A 21,151-nucleotide genomic window follows, 5' to 3' on the forward strand; every position below is an offset into this window, starting at 1 on the left:
CCACTCTCTTCATTCCCTCTCCACTCTCTTTCATTCCCTCTCCACTCTCTTTCATTCCCTCTCCACTCTCTTCATTCCCTCTCCACTCTCTTTCATTCCCTCTCCACTCTCTTTCATTCCCTCTCCACTCTCTCTCTCCCTCTCCACTCTCTCTCTCCCTCTCTCTCCCTCTCCACTCTCTTTCATTCCTCTCCACTCTCTTCATTCCCTCTCCACTCTCTTTCATTCCCTCTCCACTCTCTTTCATTCCCTCTCCACTCTCTCTCTCCCTCTCCACTCTCTTTCATTCCCTCTCCACTCTCTTCATCCCCTCTCCACTCTCTCTCTCCCTCTCCACTCTCTCTCTCCCTCTCCACTCTCTTTCATTCCCTCTCCACTCTCTTTCATTCCCTCTCCACTCTCTTTCATTCCCTCTCCACTCTCTCTCTCCCTCTCCACTCTCTTTCATTCCCTCTCCACTCTCTCTCTCCACTCTCTTTCATTCCCTCTCCACTCTTTCATTCCCTCTCCACTCTCTCTCTCCCTCTCCACTCTTTCATTCCCTCTCCACTCTCTCTCTCCCTCTCCACTCTCTTTCATTCCCTCTCCACTCTTTCATTCCCTCTCCACTCTCTCTCTCCCTCTCCACTCTCTCTCTCCCTCTCCACTCTCTCTCTCCCTCTCTCTCCCTCTCCACTCTCTTTCATTCCCTCTCCACTCTCTTTCATTCCCTCTCCACTCTCTTTCATTCCCTCTCCACTCTCCACTCTCTTTCATTCCCTCTCCACTCTCTTTCATTCCCTCTCCACTCTTTCATTCCCTCTCCACTCTCTTTCATTCCCTCTCCACTCTCTTTCATTCCCTCTCCACTCTCTTTCATTCCCTCTCCACTCTCTTTCATTCCCTCTCCACTCTCTTTCATTCCCTCTCCACTCTCTCTCTCCTCTCCACTCCTCTCTCTCCCTCTCTCTCCCTCCCTCTCACTCTCTTTCATTCCCTCTCCACTCTCTTTCATTCCCTCTCCACTCTCTTTCATTCCCTCTCCACTCTCTCTCTCCCTCTCCACTCTCTCTCTCCCTCTCTCTCCCTCTCCACTCTCTTTCATTCCCTCTCCACTCTCTTTCATTCCCCTCTCCACTCTCTTTCATTCCCTCTCCACTCTCTTTCATTCCCTCTCCACTCTCCACTCTCTTTCATTCCCTCTCCACTCTCTTTCATTCCCTCTCCACTCTCTCTCTCCCTCTCCACTCTCTCTCTCCCTCTCTCTCCCTCTCCACTCTCTTTCATTCCCTCTCCACTCTCTTTCATTCCCTCCTCCACTCTCTTTCATTCCCTCTCCACTCTCTTTCATTCCCTCTCCACTCTCCACTCTCTTTCATTCCCTCTCCACTCTCCACTCTCTTTCATTCCCTCTCCACTCTCTTTCATTCCCTCTCCACTCTCTTTCATTCCCTCTCCACTCTCTTTCATTCCCTCTCCACTCTCTTTCATTCCCTCTCCACTCTCTTTCATTCCCTCTCCACTCTCTTTCATTCCCTCTCCACTCCCACTCTCTTTCATTCCCTCTCCACTCTCTTTCATTCCCTCTCCACTCTCTTTCATTCCCTCTCCACTCTCTCTCTCCCTCTCCACTCTCTCTCTCCCACTCTCTCCCTCTCCACTCTCTTTCATTCCCTCTCCACTCTCTTTCATTCCCTCTCCACTCTCTCTCTCCCTCTCCACTCTCTCTCTCCCTCTCTCTCCCTCTCCACTCTCTTTCATTCCCTCTCCACTCTCTTTCATTCCTCTCCACTCTCTTTCATTCCCTCTCCACTCTCCACTCTCTTTCATTCCCTCTCCACTCTCTTTCATTCCCTCTCCACTCTCTTTCATTCCCTCTCCACTCTCTCTCTCCCTCTCCACTCTCTTTCATTCCCTCTCCACTCTCTTTCATCCCCTCTCCACTCTCTCTCTCCCTCTCCACTCTCTCTCTCCCTCTCCACTCTCTTTCATTCCCTCTCCACTCTCTTTCATTCCCTCTCCACTCTCTTTCATTCCCTCTCCACTCTCTCTCTCCCTCTCCACTCTCTTTCATTCCCTCTCCACTCTCTCTCTCCCTCTCCACTCTCTTTCATTCCCTCTCCACTCTTTCATTCCCTCTCCACTCTCTCTCTCCCTCTCCACTCTCTTTCATTCCCTCTCCACTCTTTCATTCCCTCTCCACTCTCTCTCTCCCTCTCCACTCTCTTTCATTCCCTCTCCACTCTTTCATTCCCTCTCCACTCTCTTTCATTCCCTCTCCACTCTCTTTCATTCCCTCTCCACTCTCTTTCATTCCCTCTCCACTCTCTTTCATTCCCTCTCCACTCTCTCTCTCCCTCTCCACTCTCTTTCATTCCCTCTCCACTCTTTCATTCCCTCTCCACTCTCTTTCATTCCCTCTCCACTCTCTCTCTCCCTCTCCACTCTCTTTCATTCCCTCTCCACTCTCTTTCATTCCCTCTCCACTCTCTTTCATTCCCTCTCCACTCTCTCTCTCCCTCTCCACTCTCTTTCATTCCCTCTCCACTCTCTTTCATTCCCTCTCCACTCTCTTTCATTCCCTCTCCACTCTCTCTCTCCCTCTCCACTCTCTTTCATTCCCTCTCCACTCTCTTTCATTCCCTCTCCACTCTCTTTCATTCCCTCTCCACTCTCTCTCTCCCTCTCCACTCTCTTTCATTCCCTCTCCACTCTCTCTCTCCCTCTCCACTCTCTTTCATTCCCTCTCCACTCTTTCATTCCCTCTCCACTCTCTCTCTCCCTCTCCACTCTCTTTCATTCCCTCTCCACTCTTTCATTCCCTCTCCACTCTCTCTCTCCCTCTCCACTCTCTTTCATTCCCTCTCCACTCTTTCATTCCCTCTCCACTCTCTCTCTCCCTCTCCACTCTCTCTATCCACTCTCTCTCTCCACCCTCCCTCTCCACTCTCTCTCGTAGGGGGGAGAATTCTTTCATTACATAGTCATGTGGGAGAACTGATCCCTTCTCTCCAAATGGAGCAGTTCGACCTGTGTAGGCAGCCCGATTGCTTCAGACGACAAGCCTTTGCAGCAAGGGTGACAGTAAACATTGCAGCCGCCCGTTTAAGCTTGTTGCCTCCTAACAAGATGCCATCAGCCGCCTTTCGGAGAGCAGCTTGACCTCTCTTACTTAGTGCAATAAAAGGATTTCATTTGCATCAGACAAAGGTTCCACAGCACCTCTTTGCTACGCTACACTCCTGCAGCTGGGGGAATCCAATATCGAGCATTAGCAAAGCCGGTACTTACACTGACCTGTGGTGCACAGGTACAGCGACTGATCAGCAGTGCAGTCAACCCTCGCATAGGGGAAGTACAGCCTAGACACGGGTCTAACCCTTTACAGCTTTGCTTTGTTTCACAGGATGTAAAAACCAGTAAAGTATGAACCTCCGCCAGTCAACGAGTAAGTCTCTGGAACCCTTCGATCACTGCCCCATGCCCTTCCCTCAATCCTTGTCTCAATTCTTAACTTGATTTGTTGTTTGGCCTTCTCAGAAGAGCGGTTTGCTTTCTCTGACAGACACTTTTGCAGCAGCCTCACGTAAACGAAGCCCTAGCTTACATACTCATGTCAAATTCTTTGTTTCCTCTGATGGGTGGCCGGACCTTTCACTTCCTCCGGATCTCCACCAATCCCCGCTCCTTTAAGAATGTTCTTTCTAAAACACTACAAGTCCTGTCTAGCGCTCGCTTCGCCTTCCTCTTCGTGCTACTGAAGGGCAGGTGCTGGATTGGTAGTTTTCTTTGCATATTTGCATAAATGTTTTCAATTGGCTGCTGACTCCTGAAACTGTTGTAGAACTTCAAATGCCCTTATGTCTTGGTCTTTGTATTACAGCTTACTGTGTAGACGTTTCAGTTGACTCACTACTCAGGGTTTGTTTCAGCCTGATCCAGTGAGTGAAATTTGGATTTGTGGATACCTCAACTTCTGAGACCAAAATCCCAGTTGCTTACAATTACAGCTTTTTCCTGGTTATTAGTATCTTGTTTGTTTTTCTACGGCATCATTTAACCAGTTGGAATTAAACAAGCATTTGCAATGCAGTAGGTCTTGTCTTAAAGTTTGAGCCATTGGTGTTGCTAATAATGCAACACCAATAGCTTAATTTTTTAGTAATGAGACACCTATTGTATTGCAAATGCTTGTTTAAAGGGCATGTAACATCAGTCTCATTGATATAATTTCTGTATTTGTGCTGCATTGTGGCCTTGCATATGTCAAGCCTTGTTCAATTCTCCATGTCCAATCTTGTCAGTTGATGGACTTCTTTTCTGGTCAAATACCCAATTTCCCCCAGAGCTTCCACCCTTTCCAGTTCTTTGCTGAAGAGCCTCCCTTCCTGTGCTGTGCCTGGACTCAGCCATACTAACTTCCACTTTAATATAGGTATCCTTCCTGTGCTGTCCTCTGATCTCCCTTCTTCCAGTAATTCCAGGATTTGACATGCCTTCTTTGTTGCCTTTAAAACTGTGACTTTCTGAGCACACACGGAGCCAACTTATTCCACGAGAGGGCTTTTTACTCTCATGGAGCGACTTGTCAATGATTCTCAGGAAGACAAACCATGAGATTTCAGGCCGATGAGGTATTACCCCCCAACCTGCAGTTAGCCACTTAGGCTTTAGCCCCAAAAGGCAGACTTCACAGGGAAGCCCCCTTTGAAGGGTAAATGTGTAACACTAGGGTTGCCCCATTGTATAGGCAGAAAGGCTGGCTTGGGGAGCAGAGATGGAAAACCAGTTTCCAAACCAGTTTCCTTAGTGAGGTCCTCGCATCGAGCGAAGGGCTTTTGTCATTTTAGGAGTGGGCAAAATGGTGCATTCTGATATATCTACATGCCAAGCTCACCATAAAGTGGTTACCAGGTGGGAGGGAACCTGATAGCCCTTTGGCTGCCAACCACATCTTGCCCTGGGGGCCTTTTCCGAGCATAAAGAGGGCACCCCAACCACCCCGATCTAAACTGACATGGAAGAGTTGATCTGCTGCACCGATGGTCCATCTAAGAGTCTGTACTGTCGAGCACTGCACCTGCTGGCTAGTGAACAGAGTGACTGCCTGCCATGCCCTGCACAACAGGAAGCTATCTCCAGAGTCCAGCAAAGCCAAGAGACTCCAAGGACCAGCCATCTGTCCTCCTGTTTGCAGCAGATGGACACAACAACTGAAGTAGCTTGCTTGAGCCAATTGGTAGCCCAAAGTCTTCAAGCCGCTACCACCTCTGCAAGGATTAGCCTGTGACTGCAACACTGGGGGAGGTAGTATAGCGGGGACTGGACTTTGGCCAGACCTGAGAGGACCTTGTGGGACATCGACCCTGCAACCAGAACTCCTGCACCATCTCCGTGGTCAGAGGAGTGCCAGTAGGAAGCCCCGTTGACCGTGTTGCATCCTTGGACCACTTTCAGCATCCTTCGTCCCTTGCATCAGGACCGCTTCCTAGGAATTCATTGCAACGCGGATAAAATGTCTAACTGCTTGAACAGTACTGCTTCTATTCAGTGCAGTGTTTTTGAGTACCCTACTGTGCCTGTCCAAACGCGCTCCCCCTCACCCCACTTGAGTTTTTAAAGTGTCAAATTGGTTCAATTTGCCAATGCATCTTCAGGGTCGAGTAAAATACTTTGGTTTATTACTTCTAAATTACATATCTCCGGAACCCTCAGGAGGATCTTTTTTGTTTTGGCGTCTTTGGAAATAGGTTTAGGATTTTGAGTGTCATGTCTATTCCTTCAAATGTTTTGGTGCGGTTTAAATGATTTACACTTGTTCTTTTGTGTGAGCCTTGCTGCTCAGAGACACAGCTACTCAGTGAAGCTGAAACGTTGATAAACGAAACCTAGGGGTCCTAAGGGGGTTGGTAAGTGTATTACATCATGGTGCTGTTGCACAACCACACCACGTACTATTCATTTCCCCTCAGTGAGGAATCTGCAGTTCCTTTAGGTTACTTATCGCTGGTGATGATCTTTCTGGTAAATACTCCAACAGCAAATTCCTTACTGCCCTCCAACCTCTGTTCTGTGGAATGCTCTCTTTACATAAGTTCCCAACTTAGTGCAGCACACTGTTCACAATAGTTTGTGCGTTGCGTTTGAAGGCACACAAAGGGAAAACACAAGGGAAAATGCTAACACGCAAAAGTGCTGTTCATGTGGCTCTGCTGTCATTTCCAAGGTGGTATGGAGTCAGCATGGAGCCACACAACTCCACTTAGAGATGCACAGGAAGACTGCGGCTAAATTCTCTGCATCCACTCTGGGGAAGATACTCTATGGTAAGGAATCTGCATTTTGTAACTTGTTCGTTTGTGACGTAACCCACTCGTGTATGGATCAGTAGACAAAAGCATATAAAGAAGCAAAGACATCCAAGGTACCCAACATCCTTAAACTGCTAGTTAGTTGCGGAGAAAACATGCTCTATCAGTTCTTTTTATATAACAAATGTTTGATATGGTTAAGAACCTTAAATGAAGATACTAAATTTAACGCACACCTAATTAAATATTCAGTTGTTACTTTGTAGTTAAGGGAGTACTGGTAACTTCAGCATTATCTGTGCACTATGAAACCGAGCTCGCAGAAAACGGAATATTTTAAGAATTTTTACTGATCCTTCCATATCTATTCTCCTGTATTCAGACCACAGACAATTCAGTCAACCTACTAGTAATTGAGAGTAAAACTGCTACGGCTGCTGCATGAACATTTACCCTTGTTTCTTTTCCTTAGACAACTGTTGCTTCATTCAGAATTACAGATGAGGAGATGAAAACTGGTGACCCCAATGAGACATTGCGCAGAGGCACCATGCTTCCTAGTCAGATTCAGGCCATCTCATCACGCCGTATGACCTTGGAGCCAGGTAGCAGCAACAACATTACTACTCGGAGCAAGCGACCATTGGAAATTACACATCAGGGTCCAGAAACCCCCGAGGTAGGACTATACACTGAAGTTCAGTTTTTAATGCCTATGTGGTATGTTTACATGTTCGTCATCTTATCTCACCCTTCAATACGCTGCTAGTATTATGCAACTTTTGCGCCCCTATGAAAGTTTACTTTACCATACATGTCCTTTGAGTTTTCCCCCCAGAGTATGTGTGCAAAGTCATTCACCTCCACCATGTTCTTTGCCATAAAGGCAGTGGTATAACAGGCCCCTGCGGCATGGGGGGGGGGGGGGAGAAGGTCCTATTCAGAGGGGCCCCATTTTGCCCAAGGTAAACTAACATTTGTAAGATCTGGGACACGGGGGAGCCGGCTTAATTTTCTGCAGGTGGTTTTCCCGTCATTTTAAGTTATAACGCTGCTGACAGTATGATCTGCATGATCAAATTCCGCTTAAACTGCTAGAGAATCACTAGTGCTCTGCTGCTATTTTGTTAGGTTTGCGCTGTAGAAATACCACAAACATACAATGTTAGTAGGTGTTTTGAAAATATTGAAAATCTGTGCTATGCCCTTACATACTTTTAAAGTTGAACTGGCATGATGGGGTACTGGTGAAACCCAGGAAGAGTAGGAGCCAGTAGTACTTTATGGGTTTCTTCTGGGTAGAGGACTACCCTATCAAGCCCTTCAGACAGGGCTGAATATGTTCTGGATAATGGCAACTAACCTCCTTAATCCAGTACCCGGTACCCGTGTCTGCTAAGAATTGTGACTGGATGCATAGCTAGCTAGTTAGGGAGCTAATAAGCAGCAGGTTGCATGATGTCCCAAAACAACGCTGTCTTCAGAAATATTTCTCTTCATGTGGTCTAGAAATAGGTAATTGCCCTCATATTTTCATGAGTATTGCAGCAAATGGAAGGTTCTGCATCACTGGCATCATGTTACTCTGTTCTTTAAATGTTTGGGCAGTGTGAAAAACATACCAATATGCACTCAGAATATTGGGCTTTTGAAGCTGTAAGGTATTTTTGAAGCACATATCAAACCCTCTGATGTAGTGGAGTGCCTTACATAGCTAAGGAGTTTGCACATTGTTTACAACTGACATTCTTGTTAGGGTGCTGACCATTTTAGAATGAGGTATGGTGGAAGAAGTTTAGTTGTGGAAATACATCTGCAGCTCTTTCTGAATTATTGGGTAGATAAGTGGAAATGGTCAATGTTCTGCTCCTTAAATATCACTGGCGGTAGGAGTCTGCTCACCAGTCCTAATACGAACCAAGCAATATTTGCCAATAAGGTTAAATCAAATTTTATTAAGGTTAAACTAAGTCTGTGGTCCAACAGGTAGTTTCAAAGTGTAGTGATGTTGCAGAAGTGAGCTTCTTTTATCCTTTACTTTTGTGATTTTTGATTTTGCTCTTATTATTTTGACCATGGAAATGTTTTGTATCAACATAATGAGTTTTCCTGCCACTTAATCTTGTCTTGTCTCCATGTTGATCGCCTTAATTGGTACAGTAAACTAGTGGTGGTATGTAGCCAGTGATATTCTCAGTGCTGGAGTTATGTTATAGTGCCTTCTCTACCCTGTGATCAGTTGCTTAGCGACTTTTGTTTGAAATAGTTTGCCTTTATGCTTCGAACTTTTAGAAAAAAAAAACAGGTTGGAATCCTCAGATTCACCACATGAGCTATGCTGAGGGTCTAGGTGCGAGACAAGATCTCTTATGTTTGTGATCTGGAGATAATTATCATCAAGCTGGAAAGTAGAAAATTCCTTGCTTCAGATTGGTAAATTTAGACCAGTTGATGGCTATCACTAGGGTTTTTTTACCTGGCTAGCCTCTGGTTTCAGTTCTGTCAGCTGGAACTATTAAGCAATTTTTAGAGTTGCAATATTTAGAGGCAATATTCAACTATGTTGAAGATGGTTTTGATTTTAGTGTCGGCCAAATGTATTTGTAATATAAATGTTAAATATAGGGCCCTCCTTGAAAATCTACTTGTCAGAGATAATAAATGACCTTGTTTCCACCACTGGAAAACCTGTGCCCAGTAATGTTAATGTTGTGTTAATGTTAATTTTAATTTGTACCGGCGCAACAGCTATCCAAAAAGGGTTTCCCCGGGCCAGCTAGTAAGGACCAGAAGGAAGGAAACGGTTATTGATTAAACAGCCAAGTTTTTAGGCTTTTACGAAAATTTGCTTATACAGTTTCATTGCGAAGCGGCGCAGGCAGAGAGTTCCATAAAGTGGGGCCAAAGTAGACAAATGATCGACCACCCATACGCGACAGTCTGATTTTAGGTACATAGAACTTCGCCTGAATGGCAGAGCGGAGTGCACGTGAGGGCAAGTAGGGGTGAACCAGAGTGTGAGAAAGTGTCTCTATATATACTGGACTAGAACAAAGTACAGTGTGTATAGAGTCCACAAACCCCAGAGGTATAACAGAGGTTAAAGTCAGTGCTGACCTTGCTCTCAAAAGTGGTAGTTTGGTTGAGCAGTAAGGCAGTACCTGAGGACAGTATAAAGCATTTGTTGTACACAGTCAGCAAAGGGTCTCACACACTTAAGGTCTGAACTCCAGGCCAATTGTTTTTATATCCACAGATATAGTTGTTTTATTTTTAGAACCAACCGGTATCAAAATATACTTTTCTCAATATGGGTACTCTCATGTAATTACTTTGCAAGGAAGCAATACAGTTTGTGAACACAATAGATGCAGGGGTTGCAGTAGGAAACACAATTCTAGACACATGTTAGCATTGAGCTCCATGGGTTTTCATCATATAAGTACAGTTGATTACTATATAGATTACTTTAGTAGTTACAGGACTAGATCCTAGATTCAGTCCTGGAGTCTAAACTGAAACCAATTTAGTAAAAACGGTTTAGTTACTGTAGTGAATTTTCATGAATATAAAGCGGTTTTAAAAGTTCACACTTAGAAATTTTTCTATAAAAATCTGACAATATTATCCAATAGGAGAAAATTCAGGTTCCGGGTGAAGTACGATCTCGTTACTTTTGTAATCCAGTACTGGGCTCCTAAATCCAGCACTGGGGTCTCAACTTAAAACAGGTAGGTAATTGCGTTTCAGTATTTCGTATGACTTTTAAAGAATATTTCAGTTTTTCTAAAGTAGACACTTGGAAGAAGAAATTTCATTAAAAAAGCAGACAATGGATTCCTATGGAGAAAATACAGATTACTAGTAAACCCGGTAAGGATTACTTTTGTGGTTCAGTCCTGGGCTAAAAGGTGCAGTACTGGCATCTCCCCTGATCACAGGTGAGTTCTTCGTAATTCAGATGATTTTATATGAATATTTTTAGATTCCAAAACTTCACACTTTGAAGATTTTTCGAGTCAAACCAGTCAATGTTATCCAATGGGAGTTAAGTGAGTTGCCGGTTTCCAGGTGAGTACTTGGCTGTTGAAGTTAGGGTTCTGGGCATAGACTCAGGAGTCCCCCAGGGTCAGGTAAGTACAGTTAGGTCACCTTCAGCGGCACGGGGCGGCCGGTTGCAGAGGTAGTTAGGCCCAATGTTATCCAATGAGGGAAGGGGGCCCTCCGGTTGGTGGCTGCTGGCTAGCAGGCCACGCGGCTGTAGGAGCTGGGCTCCTGGTCACTTGCTGAGGGCAAAGGGGAAGTAGGACAGGACAAAGGTGGCACAGCCAGCGGCACTCGGCGTCTGGGTGCAGGGTGCTTTTCAGCCGTCGGGCACTCCATGTTATCCAATGGGAAAGGTCAAAAAGGAACAAAAGGCTGCAGGCTCGGGGACAGAGACTCTCCAGGGGCGACCAGCACTTCGAGAGGTAAGTTGGGATCTTGAAGCACAGGTAGGTACCCCAAAGGGAGGCATAGGGGGCTGTAGGGCGCCGGGTGCAGGGGTGTCTTTGGGTGTCGAAATAGCTTACCCTCAGCTGGTCGCGGTTGGGGTGGCCCCTGGTTCGGAGTCTGCAGGCGTTGTCTGGTTAGTCGAGGAGGGTCTTTGGGCACTGGACTTCGGGTCCCTGTCGCCGGGGGGGATGTCCTCGTGGTCTCGGTTCGTTTGGGCACGGCCCAGGCTCGGCAAGTGCAGAGTGTTCTGGTCCAGAGCTTCCTGGCTGGCACCAGGGGGGTTGTTGCAGCAGAGCCTCTGTTGATGGGAGTCCCAATCTTTAGGAGGGTCAAGGCAGGCAGGTCCTCTGGGTGTCCCAAGGTTGCTGTCTGTTGGAATCGCCGGGATTTAGGCAGGAGCAGGTTCCAGGATCGACAAGCCGGTAGGGCTGGGGCCAAGTCAGTTGTTGTCGTCCTGTTAGTAGCTGCGAGGCGGGTCGTCTTCTTCTTGATCTTCTTTTATCTTTTGATATCGGGATCTGAGGAAGGAAGATTCAGGGAGCCCCTAAATACTGAACTTGGGGGCGTTACAGGTAGGGCAAGGGCAGGGACCAATAGGTCCTTCTCCTGGGGTGGGTACACCCCCTAGCCTGCTCTTCTCCTGTGGGAGGGGGGCAGGAGACTAGCTGGGATTGGGCAGGGCTCCCCATCTTCAAAATGGCTGGAGCCCGCGGTCGTGCATCACCTAGTCTCCCCCACCTGAGGGGTGTGGTTGGCATAGGCTGGCACACCCCCTTCCTGATGTCGTTTTTCCTGCCAGTCTTCCTGCCAGATTGGGGGTGAGAACTGGTGGGGGCCAGTTGCTGGTTACAGCAAATGGTCTGGAGAAGCTCACAGAGACTGCATGCCTTTGAAGCTTCCCCCTGCCCATCCTGGGGGAGGAGACCTAGCACCTCACCCAGGATGTGCATTGTTGCAGACCCAGGAGAGCAGGGGCTCTCCACCCAGGGATCCAGTAACATGTCTGCTGTGTGGCAGCCTCTGCAGCCACTCAGCCCAGACGTGGATTGTAGGTTACTTTTTCAGGGGGCATCTCGAAGATGCCCTCTGGTGCATTTTACATTAAATCCCACACTGGCATCAGTGCGGGTTTAATGTACTGAGAAGTTTGGTACCAAACTTGTCAGTCTTCAGTGTATCCATTATGGTGCTGAGGAGTTTGTAATGACAACCTCCCAGCACCAAATACTATTAATGGCATCACTGCACTTACAGTGCCCAGGAATGGCCCTGGATACAGGGCTCATGCACCTGTGCCCACACCTCTGGCATAGGGCAACCAGCTTGAGGGGTGACTGAAGTAAGCCAAGGCAGTGGTTTCTGTGGGCATGGCACACAGGGATGTGTGCCATGTCGACTCTTGGTTTAGTTCTGTATTTAGGCACTCAGCCTGCAAAGGCAGTGTGTGGGTGCCAGGGTGCAGGGCCCCTAAGGGTGGCACAATAAGTGCTGCAGCCCTTAGGGATTGTAGCAGGGTTTCCGTTCTCCCACAGAATTGTGCATAGAGATCTAGAACCTCAGTGAGTTAGGATGATCCAAAACTCATCTCAGTGTCAGAAATCCCCTTACCTAGCTAGCTACAGTGTCTCATGGATCATTATGAAATGATCCATGTCTTAGACAAACCAGAACATGATCTTTAGAATAACTCAGGAATCGTGGAACACATGAACACTCTTTCGTTATATAATCATTTCAAACCAAAACTGAGAGTCAAAGAACACACGTGCAAGTTTGAAATATTTATTATTCAATGCAAGGTTCTCAACCGCAGTATCTTGTATAATACCAAAATGCAGATTATAAAAGTCAGAGTTAGCAGCATAGTAACTAATCCATAGTAAGCAAAAGGTGATAGCATGTTACAATGCAAAATCTATAGAAATCTATATCACCTATATTTCGCGCACCCTATTTAGCATATTATTTTATATCTAAGAAGGTCTTATTCGGGCTTTAGCAGGGCGGACCCATACCTCTAAATGTCAGTAGGAGTAGATCACATCAACAGCTACCAGCTCTCTTCATGCGCAGCACCAAGTGTCTACGTTCATTCCCTGTAACTCTATCTTAAACCCGCGTAGAGCCCAAAATGTTGGCATCAACATTATTCGTGTTATGTCTAATGTGGTGCGAGGATCAGGCCTCCCAGCAACCTTGTGTTAGGTTATTCTTAGAGTGTGCAGCTCTCAGTGTGCAGACAGTTGTACCAAGTGTAACAGGCAAAGCTGATAGCATAGTAATAACATATTATTCTCAAATAAATCACATCACCGCTTCTAGGGTGAAAGCGACAACAACAAGTAGGTGTCGTGTGCAAAACTGAAGCCGAAGGAAAAATGGCTGTTTAAACATGTAATACACTCATGCTAACTTAACGCAATATATGTAACGAAGTATCCATATGACACCCCCCCATTGATCCGAGCACCGTCAAACATAAGGGAAAAGGCAATACTAAATCAGATACATAAAATGAAAGCAAAGTTCAATAATCTTGAGCTAAAATAAGCTAAAAAAAAATATGTATGAATGAATATGTATGAATGCCTACAGTGGCCTCAAATCTAAAAATAAAAACAAAACTTTCTAACCAAAAGTTATCCGCCAGGTCTCAAAAATATGAAATGTAGGACCAGGTCGCATTAATTCAAATGTCTGTAAGAGAAAAAACAAGGCACTTATCCGATATCCAAAGTCATGTGCCACATTGACGTTATTCTCAGCGACATCACATGATTGAACTCTCCATCATCTGAACACAGTCCATCCCTCCAATTCAGCAAGGGGAAAGTCATACTTCATAACAAAGCAATCCTCCCAGGCATCTCACGATTGGACAGTATATGCAAAGAAAGTTGCAACAGCCTCCAGTATGAAATCACTGCCATCATCCGAAAATAGTTCAGCAATCCAATTCAGCAATGGGAAAGAACATACGTGCTCCTCCAGCATCGGATCCTCCTGTAACGTCAGAGGACAACTCGGTGGGTTCACCAGAACGCTGTGTGTCAGAAAGGCATGCGCCGCTGCAGAGATCTCCCATTGGCCCAGTACTCCATTTATCGCTGCCAAGGCCATAACTCTTTCGCCAGAACAAATCAGCTCGTGAGCCACTACGGGACGCATTAGCTGATCAAAATCGACGTCAGGAGCAGTCCTCAAGCATAGACACAAATCAATGGCCCAATCGAACTCGCAGCTCAGGCAGTGAAACACAGGTTGGACACACGTGAAGTCGGTGAACCGAAATGACAATCTATAAGCCGTGCTTAATGCTGCAAGCGGCAATGTTCCATAGTAATTGAGCATCCGATTACGGCACAGTGTCAGGAGGCGTTGAACGGCTTCTTGCGCAGGATGGGCATCCATGTTTTATAAAGAAAAACAACAACAAAATGCCCGCAGCCACAGCCAGTAAAACAGGTAGTCCACCAAACAAACTCGAAAAAATAGAATGGAAAAACGTGGGAATGATACCAAAAACTTTTTCAAATGTAGTCACGAGGCCACTGCTAACCAATTTAAAAAAATGTGCGAGCCCAGTCGTGGAAGATGCATTAAAGATCTGAAAGAGACACGTTAGTGATAGATTCCTTACCTTAGAATATCCCCAGGCGTCAGACTGGATCCGGAAACTTTTGCGTAGCAATACCCCTGCGCGCCGGTAGGCGTCGTCTGTGGCTCCGCGTCCGTCGTCGGCGTCGTGAGCGCCGGGATGACGTCGTCGGAGTACTTAGACGGCGCCCATGTGCGCTGACGTCAGTTCTTCTTTTTTCCGCGCCAGCTAGCGCAGATCCGGAAGAAGCTCTACCCCCAGTCACTTTTTGACTGAAAAATTTTGATCCTTTTTGATCTTCTCTTTAGTCGACTGTCTCGACTATCGGTGCCAGGGATGCCCGGGTTCAAGCCTTGTTCGAAGTGCGGCCGACACATGTCGGTCACGGACCCCCATCGCCGGTGCCTGAAGTGCTTAGGCCTCGACCACGACGATCGAACCTGCGCCGACTGCCGGGCCCTGACGTCGAAGGCTATGCGGGAGCGGTCCCGCAAGCGTCTCGAGCTGAGGCACTCGGCCCCGCGCCGCTCCAGGTCCCGGTCCCATGGGAGGTCGAGGGACAGGTCGCGAGGTCTGAGTCATCGACGTTCCGGGAGTGACCACCGATCGTCTGGTTCCAAGTCCTCAGGTAAGAGGCATGAGAGGTCGGAGCGACACCATCGGTCCTCCGACCCGCCCCGACGCTCGCTCGATGCGGCCGGGGACTCGGCCGACACCGCCCACGCGGCTCCGCGGGAGTCGCAAGCGTCGCCGCCTGCCCCACACCTTCGGGTCCCTGGGCACGGCGCGTCGCAGGAGGAGGTCGAGAGGTACCTCATGGCCATGAGGGCCCTCCCTCCTCAGTCGGTTCCCGTGGCGCCTTCGGGCCGATCGGCTCCGTCTGGAGGTCCTTCCGGGTCGGGCACTTCGGCCCCGACGACGTCGGGTGCTTCGGCCCCGGCGCCGCTGGCGACTTCGGTCCCGGCGCCGCGGGACCTCGCTGGATCCGGCTCCGGATCCGGGACCTCGCCGGTCGACCTTACGACCTCACCGGCGCCGTCCCTTCAGGTGTCGTCCCCGGCAGCCGATGTGGTTGCCGCCCCCAATGTTTCCTACGGTCCTGCTCAGGAGTCGGAAGGGCGCCGCTGGGCGCCGATTCCGACGGCCTTTGGAGAATTCTATCTCCACGAGGAGGCCCTGGCTGTTGATCCTGGTCTCCAGGAGCCAGGTGACGAGGAGCAGTGGGAGGGGTCCGAGGACCCTCTGGCACGTGATTGCCAGTCACACCAGGACTGGACATATGAGCTTAGGGAGGCCAGTGGTATTGACACCTCGCCAGACACTGGATTTACGTCGCCCCCGACTGTGGCTTCGGAGGCGGGTTCTGCTTACCGCGTAGTGTTGACGAAGGCAGCTAAGGCCCTGAGCCTTCAGCTCCCCGTCGCGGCCGTGAGGACTAATCTCCTCACCGAGGTCCTCAAACCGCAGTCCGGCTCCGCGGAGCCCCTCCTGCCGTTCAATGAGGCCTTGTGTGACGTTCTGGGCACTTGGTCCAAGCCCGCCACAGGCCCCCCTGTGGACAGGAACGTGGCCAGACGCTACCGCCCGGCACCGGGCGACCCATGCTTTTTGTCCACCCATCCCACCCCCGAGAGCCTGGTCATCCAGGCCTCTAACTCCCAAACCGCATTCCCGTCTGCCCCGCCCGACAGGGAATCCAAGAGATATGAACAGTTCGGGAAGAAGGTCTTCTCGTCTGTGAGCCTAGGGCTACGGTCTGTGAACACCAACTGTCTCTTGGGCCGCTACACCCACACTCTGTGGGACACGGTTGCGGAGGTGCTGCCACAATGCCCAGAGGAGGTCAGGGCTAAACTCAGCCAAACCCTTGCGGACGGCCGAGATGCAGCACGCTTTTCTATCCGGTGGGGCTGGATACAACGGACTCACTGGGCAGGGCGATGGCAACGACGGAAGCGGTTCGACGCCACGCCTGGTTGAGGTCCGCCAACTTCTCGGCCGATGTCCAGGCCACCCTCCTGGACATGCCGTTTGATGGCCGTCGCCTCTTCGGCGACAAGGCAGACCATGCGCTGGAACGTTTCAAGGACTCCAGGGCCACGGCCAAGTCCTTGGGCCTTACGGCCCCATGCCAGCAATCGGGTGCCTTTCGCTCCTTTCGTGGCCACGGAAGGGGCGCCCCACCACGTACCGTCAGCCACGAGCCGCAGAATGTACAACAACGCGGTGGCGGACGTGGGAACCGCTGTGGCGGTGGTCGGGGCCAGCGGCGAGGCCAGTCCACACCTCCCTCAGCAGCCCCTGCCTCAAAACCTTCCTAGTCCGAGTTTTCAGGCCCATGTGACGCCTGTGGGAGGCAGGGTTCGCCATCACCTCTCCCACTGGCATACAGTCACTTCGGACAGGTGGGTGCTGCAAATTGTCCGAAGGGGCTTCTCCCTCCCCTTCGAGTCATCCCCTCCATCCATGCCACCTCAATACCACCGTGTGTCGGGGGATCACTTGCAACTTCTGCAAGAGGAGGTTTCGGCCCTCTTGGCCAAGAGGGCCATCGAGCGCGTTCCTGGGCCAGAAGTAGGACGTGGTTGTTACTCCCACTACTTTCTGGTACCCAAGAAGGGCAAAGGGGGCCTACGCCCTATCTTGGATCTGCGGAACGTCAACGGCTTCCTCCGGACGGAGAAGTTCAAGATGCTCACTTTGGCTCAGGTCCTGGCTGCCCTGGACCCAGGAGACTGGATGGTAGCGTTGGACTTGCAGGACGCCTATTTCCACATCCCCGTCCTGCCGGCCCACCGGCGTTACCTGCGGTTCACGGTAGGCCAAGAGCACTTTCAGTTTACCGTGCTCCCCTTCGGCCTTACCAGCGCCCCACGGGTGTTCACGAAGGTGATGGCGGTGGTCGCAGCCCATCTGCGCAGGCAGGGGGTATCGGTCTTCTCCTACCTCGACGACTGGTTGTTGAAGGCGGGCTCGCCCCAGACAGTCGTCAGCCACCTCCAGACTACGGCCGACCTCCTGCACTTGCTGGGGTTCTCCATCAATGTGCCGAAGTCACACCTGTGTCCCTCTCAGAAGCTCCTCTTCATCGGAGCGGTTCTCGACTCGGCGCAGTTTCGGGTTTACCCACCCGAGCAGCGGGTTCGGGATATTCAGGCTCTGGTTCCCGTCTTCCAGCCGTTATCCCGGGTCTCGGTCAGGTTGACGCTGCGGCTTCTGGGACTGATGGCCTCCTGCATCCTTCTGGTGCGTCATGCCAGGTGGCGGATGCGGGCTCTGCAGTGGGACCTGAAGTTTCAGTGGGCCCAGCATCAGGGCAACCTGTCCGATCATGTCCTGATCTCATCCATATGACAGGATCTTCTCCGGTCACCATGCCCTGGGTACCTAGGGTACCATTTAATAGGGGCTGACAAGTGGCCAGAGATGCCAATTGGTTTTAGTTTCAACACAATTTTAGGGTAGGAACTCAGGCCCTGGGTACCTGGTTGGCAGGAGCCCAGGGTACACTCAATCAAAGCACATCAGCAGTCAGAAAAAAGTGGGGGCATACCAATGCAAGAAAGATGGCACTTTCTCACAGTTTGGTTACTATTGGGAGAGGTACATAGTAGTTTTTGTGAAATTGTTTTCTCCAACACTATTTTCTCTCCTTGGCTGTGGGTTTGTTTTCCGTATACTTTCACGGTCTTTTGTATTTCTTCTCCCTACAGGCTTCCACGGTTCTCCTAATCGAGCTGCTTCTTGTCCTTTCCATATTGCCACAAAAGCCTGGTCCCACTCTCCCTTTTCAGGCTGGCTTCTCCTATTTGGGGCAATTTTGTCAGTTCTGTTCGCAGACCCTCCTCTGGGGACAGTATTTCTTGGGTATCTATTCTAAGGTTAGGAATCTTCGCCTAGATGTCTGTCAGATGAACAAGTTACTTACCTTCAGTAACACCTTATTTGGTAGAGACAGGATCTAACTGCAGATTCCTTACTGATCCTCCCTGCTCTTCAAACTGCTGGTGCTGTTACCTACAAGATCCCTTTCTTGGCATTCTGATGCCTTTCTTCAGGACTTAATATTTGTTTGACAAAAAAATGTCTCTTCTGGCACACTGTTTCTATAGACAGTTTCTTTGTGTGGCTCTGTTTTTTAGTGCAGAAGTTAGTCACAGAAGAAAAGGACGTCAGTGTGTCAAGGGAGGGCTTATATGGACTCTGTCAATGCGGCGCCCAGTGGTCTACGTCACCACATAGTCGTTTGGCGCCCTCTACCGAAGGGCAGAGGCACTGCTGTTAAAAATTTGCGGATCCAGTCTCAAGCCTGGAGAGAATTTTAAGGTAAGGAATGTACGGCTAGATCCTATCTCTACTACATAAGGCTTTACTGAAGGTAAGTAACATGTTCTTATTCATCCAAAACTTTGCAAATTCCTCAGATTCTGGGTAGCCGTAACTCACTATCAATTCAGAGTCCTCCCCTTTGGTCTCAAATCAGCCGCTTGGATATTTACAAAATGTCTAGCCCACTTAAGGAGAAAGGATTCCAGGTAAGTCCTGTACCTTGACGATTGGCTCATAAAAGCATCAGCTGCCCGTCGGGCGTTGAAAGCAACCACAGCTTGTCTGCAGTTGTTCTAAAGTTTAGGTTTAACTGTTAATTATCAGAAGTCCCTCCTCCATCCAGCAACAAGGATACGTTTTCTGGGTACAATTTTGGATACTCTCCAAGACGAGGCATTCTTATCAAAAGAAAAAGAAGACTCACAATATTAGCACGAAGACTATAGAAAATAGTCTGTTTCAATTTGTCTTTTCAAATCGCTTCTAGGGATAATATCCTCTGCCATCTCTCTAGTGCCCCACTACCCGCTGAGAATGAGGCCTCTACAGGAAGAATTAGACAACCACTAGATTGAAGTAGAAAGCTTTTTCTCCAATAACATCACAACAACCTTAGCAAAAACTCTGCCCTGGTAGACGGAGGTTGACAATCTCATCGGGTCTAACATTCTTATGTAAGATACCAGACTGTCATTACCACAGACGCTTCCATGGATGGTTGGGGTGTGCTCATTTGCAGAACCTCTAAATAAGAGGAAAATAGACCATGAGTCAAAGGAAAAATACACTTAAATTTCCTAGGGCTCGGAGCAATTTCATTAAGCCTCCAAGATTTCCTGCTGAGCATAATGGGATCATCACTGCTAATATGCAGACAACACAACCATTTAGCACTACATAAGCAACAAGGGGCACATTATCTCTGGTCCTGTCCAAAGAAGGACAAAAACTCTGGATATTGGCTTTGGCATATCCACTAACATTACGAACCGAACACCTGCCAGGTGCAGACAGCTTGGCAGATAAGTTGAACCGAATAATAAACAACTGCCATGAATGGGAGGTAAATCAGTCCATTCTGCATAGGATTTTCCGAAAATGGGACAAGCCAATACTAGATCTTTGTGACTCAAGAGAAAGTTTTACACAATCTGCAACCATCAAAATGGAATGTTGGGGGAATGGGTTTTCGATCAGATGGTCAGGGATCTTTGCACACGCTTTTCCCCCGATCTCTTTCATACCCAGAGTCCTCAAGAAAATGAAGAAGGAACATTGTCAGATAATTGTGGTGGTTCCACGATAACCCAGGCAACACTGGTTTACGAAACTACTACTTCTACTGTCAGACAAGTCTCATCCAACTGGAAACTTCAGAGAAACTTATTATTGATAAACTACAACCAAGTTTTTCATCCAAACCCGACTTCCCTGCACTTAAGTGCCTGGCTCCTGAACACAAATAATTCACAAATATAGATATCGCTCAAGAATGCAGAAATATTCTTGTAAGAGCCAAAGCTGATAGCACTAACAAAGCATACAGATTAAAATGGAAGCGTTGCTTTTTGATGTCATAAGATGAATATACACCCTATTTTGGCACGACCAGAACAAATCCTACTTTAACTATCTGTGGCAAAATCAGGCTTAGTTCACACTTCTATAAAAGTGTATCTGGCTGCAATTTCAAGATGCAGATGGTCGTCTGGAACTCCATCCTTATGGTCTAATAATCATTAAGCAGTTTCTTAAAGGTCTATTCAGGCTCTTCCTCCAATCTGGCAATCAAATACAGTATTGGCACAGCTGATGAGTCCCTTTTTAACTTATTCATAGGTATTAGACCTAGTTTCTAACATGAAACGTGGCATTGCTATTGGCTTGTACATCAGCCTGAAGGGTGAGTGAAATACAAGCGTTCACCATTAAGGAGACTTTCTTGAAGTTTAATGATTACACTGTGAGTCTAAGGACTAATCACAGGTTTATTCCAAAGATACCTACAAATTTTCATATAAATTAACCTATTGTACTCAAAACATTCTTTCAGAATCCACAGACAGCAGAGAAAATATTGCTGCACATACAGGATAGAAAGAGATGCCTAACATGTTATTTACATTGTACTAAGTAGTTCTGAAGCACACACCAACTGCTAGTAGCTTATGGGAAGCAAGGCGAGTATAGATCGATGGCTATTGACAGCAATTCACTTCTGCCATTCTAAGGATGGTAGGCTTTTAACTGATCAGGTCAAAGCACACACTAGTAGGGCGGTCTCTAAATCAACCTCTCTATTTGCTGGAGTGCCTCTGAAAATATATGCTAAGTAGCGACTTGCAAAAACAGGTATACATTCATGCAACACTATTGCCTGGAATAGGCTACTTGTACTTTTACTAATGCTTTAGAAGATACCATGGAACTCCCTCAGAGA

The 21,151-nt window shown here is 48.1% G+C and overlaps 1 protein-coding gene across 1 annotated transcript in view; it reads left to right on the top strand.

Annotated features, from left to right (window-relative positions):
• Positions 1 to 6,767: 6,767 nt before the first annotated feature.
• LOC147665963 (nuclear mitotic apparatus protein 1-like) overlaps positions 6,768 to 21,151 on the top strand; it is a 115,423-nt gene continuing 101,039 nt past the window's right edge. The window contains exon 1 of the mRNA XM_086949373.1: positions 6,768 to 6,969. Coding sequence (XP_086805499.1) covers positions 6,799 to 6,969 — 171 coding nt within the window. The 5' untranslated portion in view covers positions 6,768 to 6,798. The remainder of the gene's footprint in view (positions 6,970 to 21,151) is intronic.

This window comes from Lissotriton vulgaris, unplaced genomic scaffold (assembly GCF_964263255.1).
Source record: "Lissotriton vulgaris unplaced genomic scaffold, aLisVul1.2 SCAFFOLD_1529, whole genome shotgun sequence".
In the NCBI taxonomy this organism is placed as follows: domain Eukaryota; kingdom Metazoa; phylum Chordata; class Amphibia; order Caudata; family Salamandridae; genus Lissotriton; species Lissotriton vulgaris.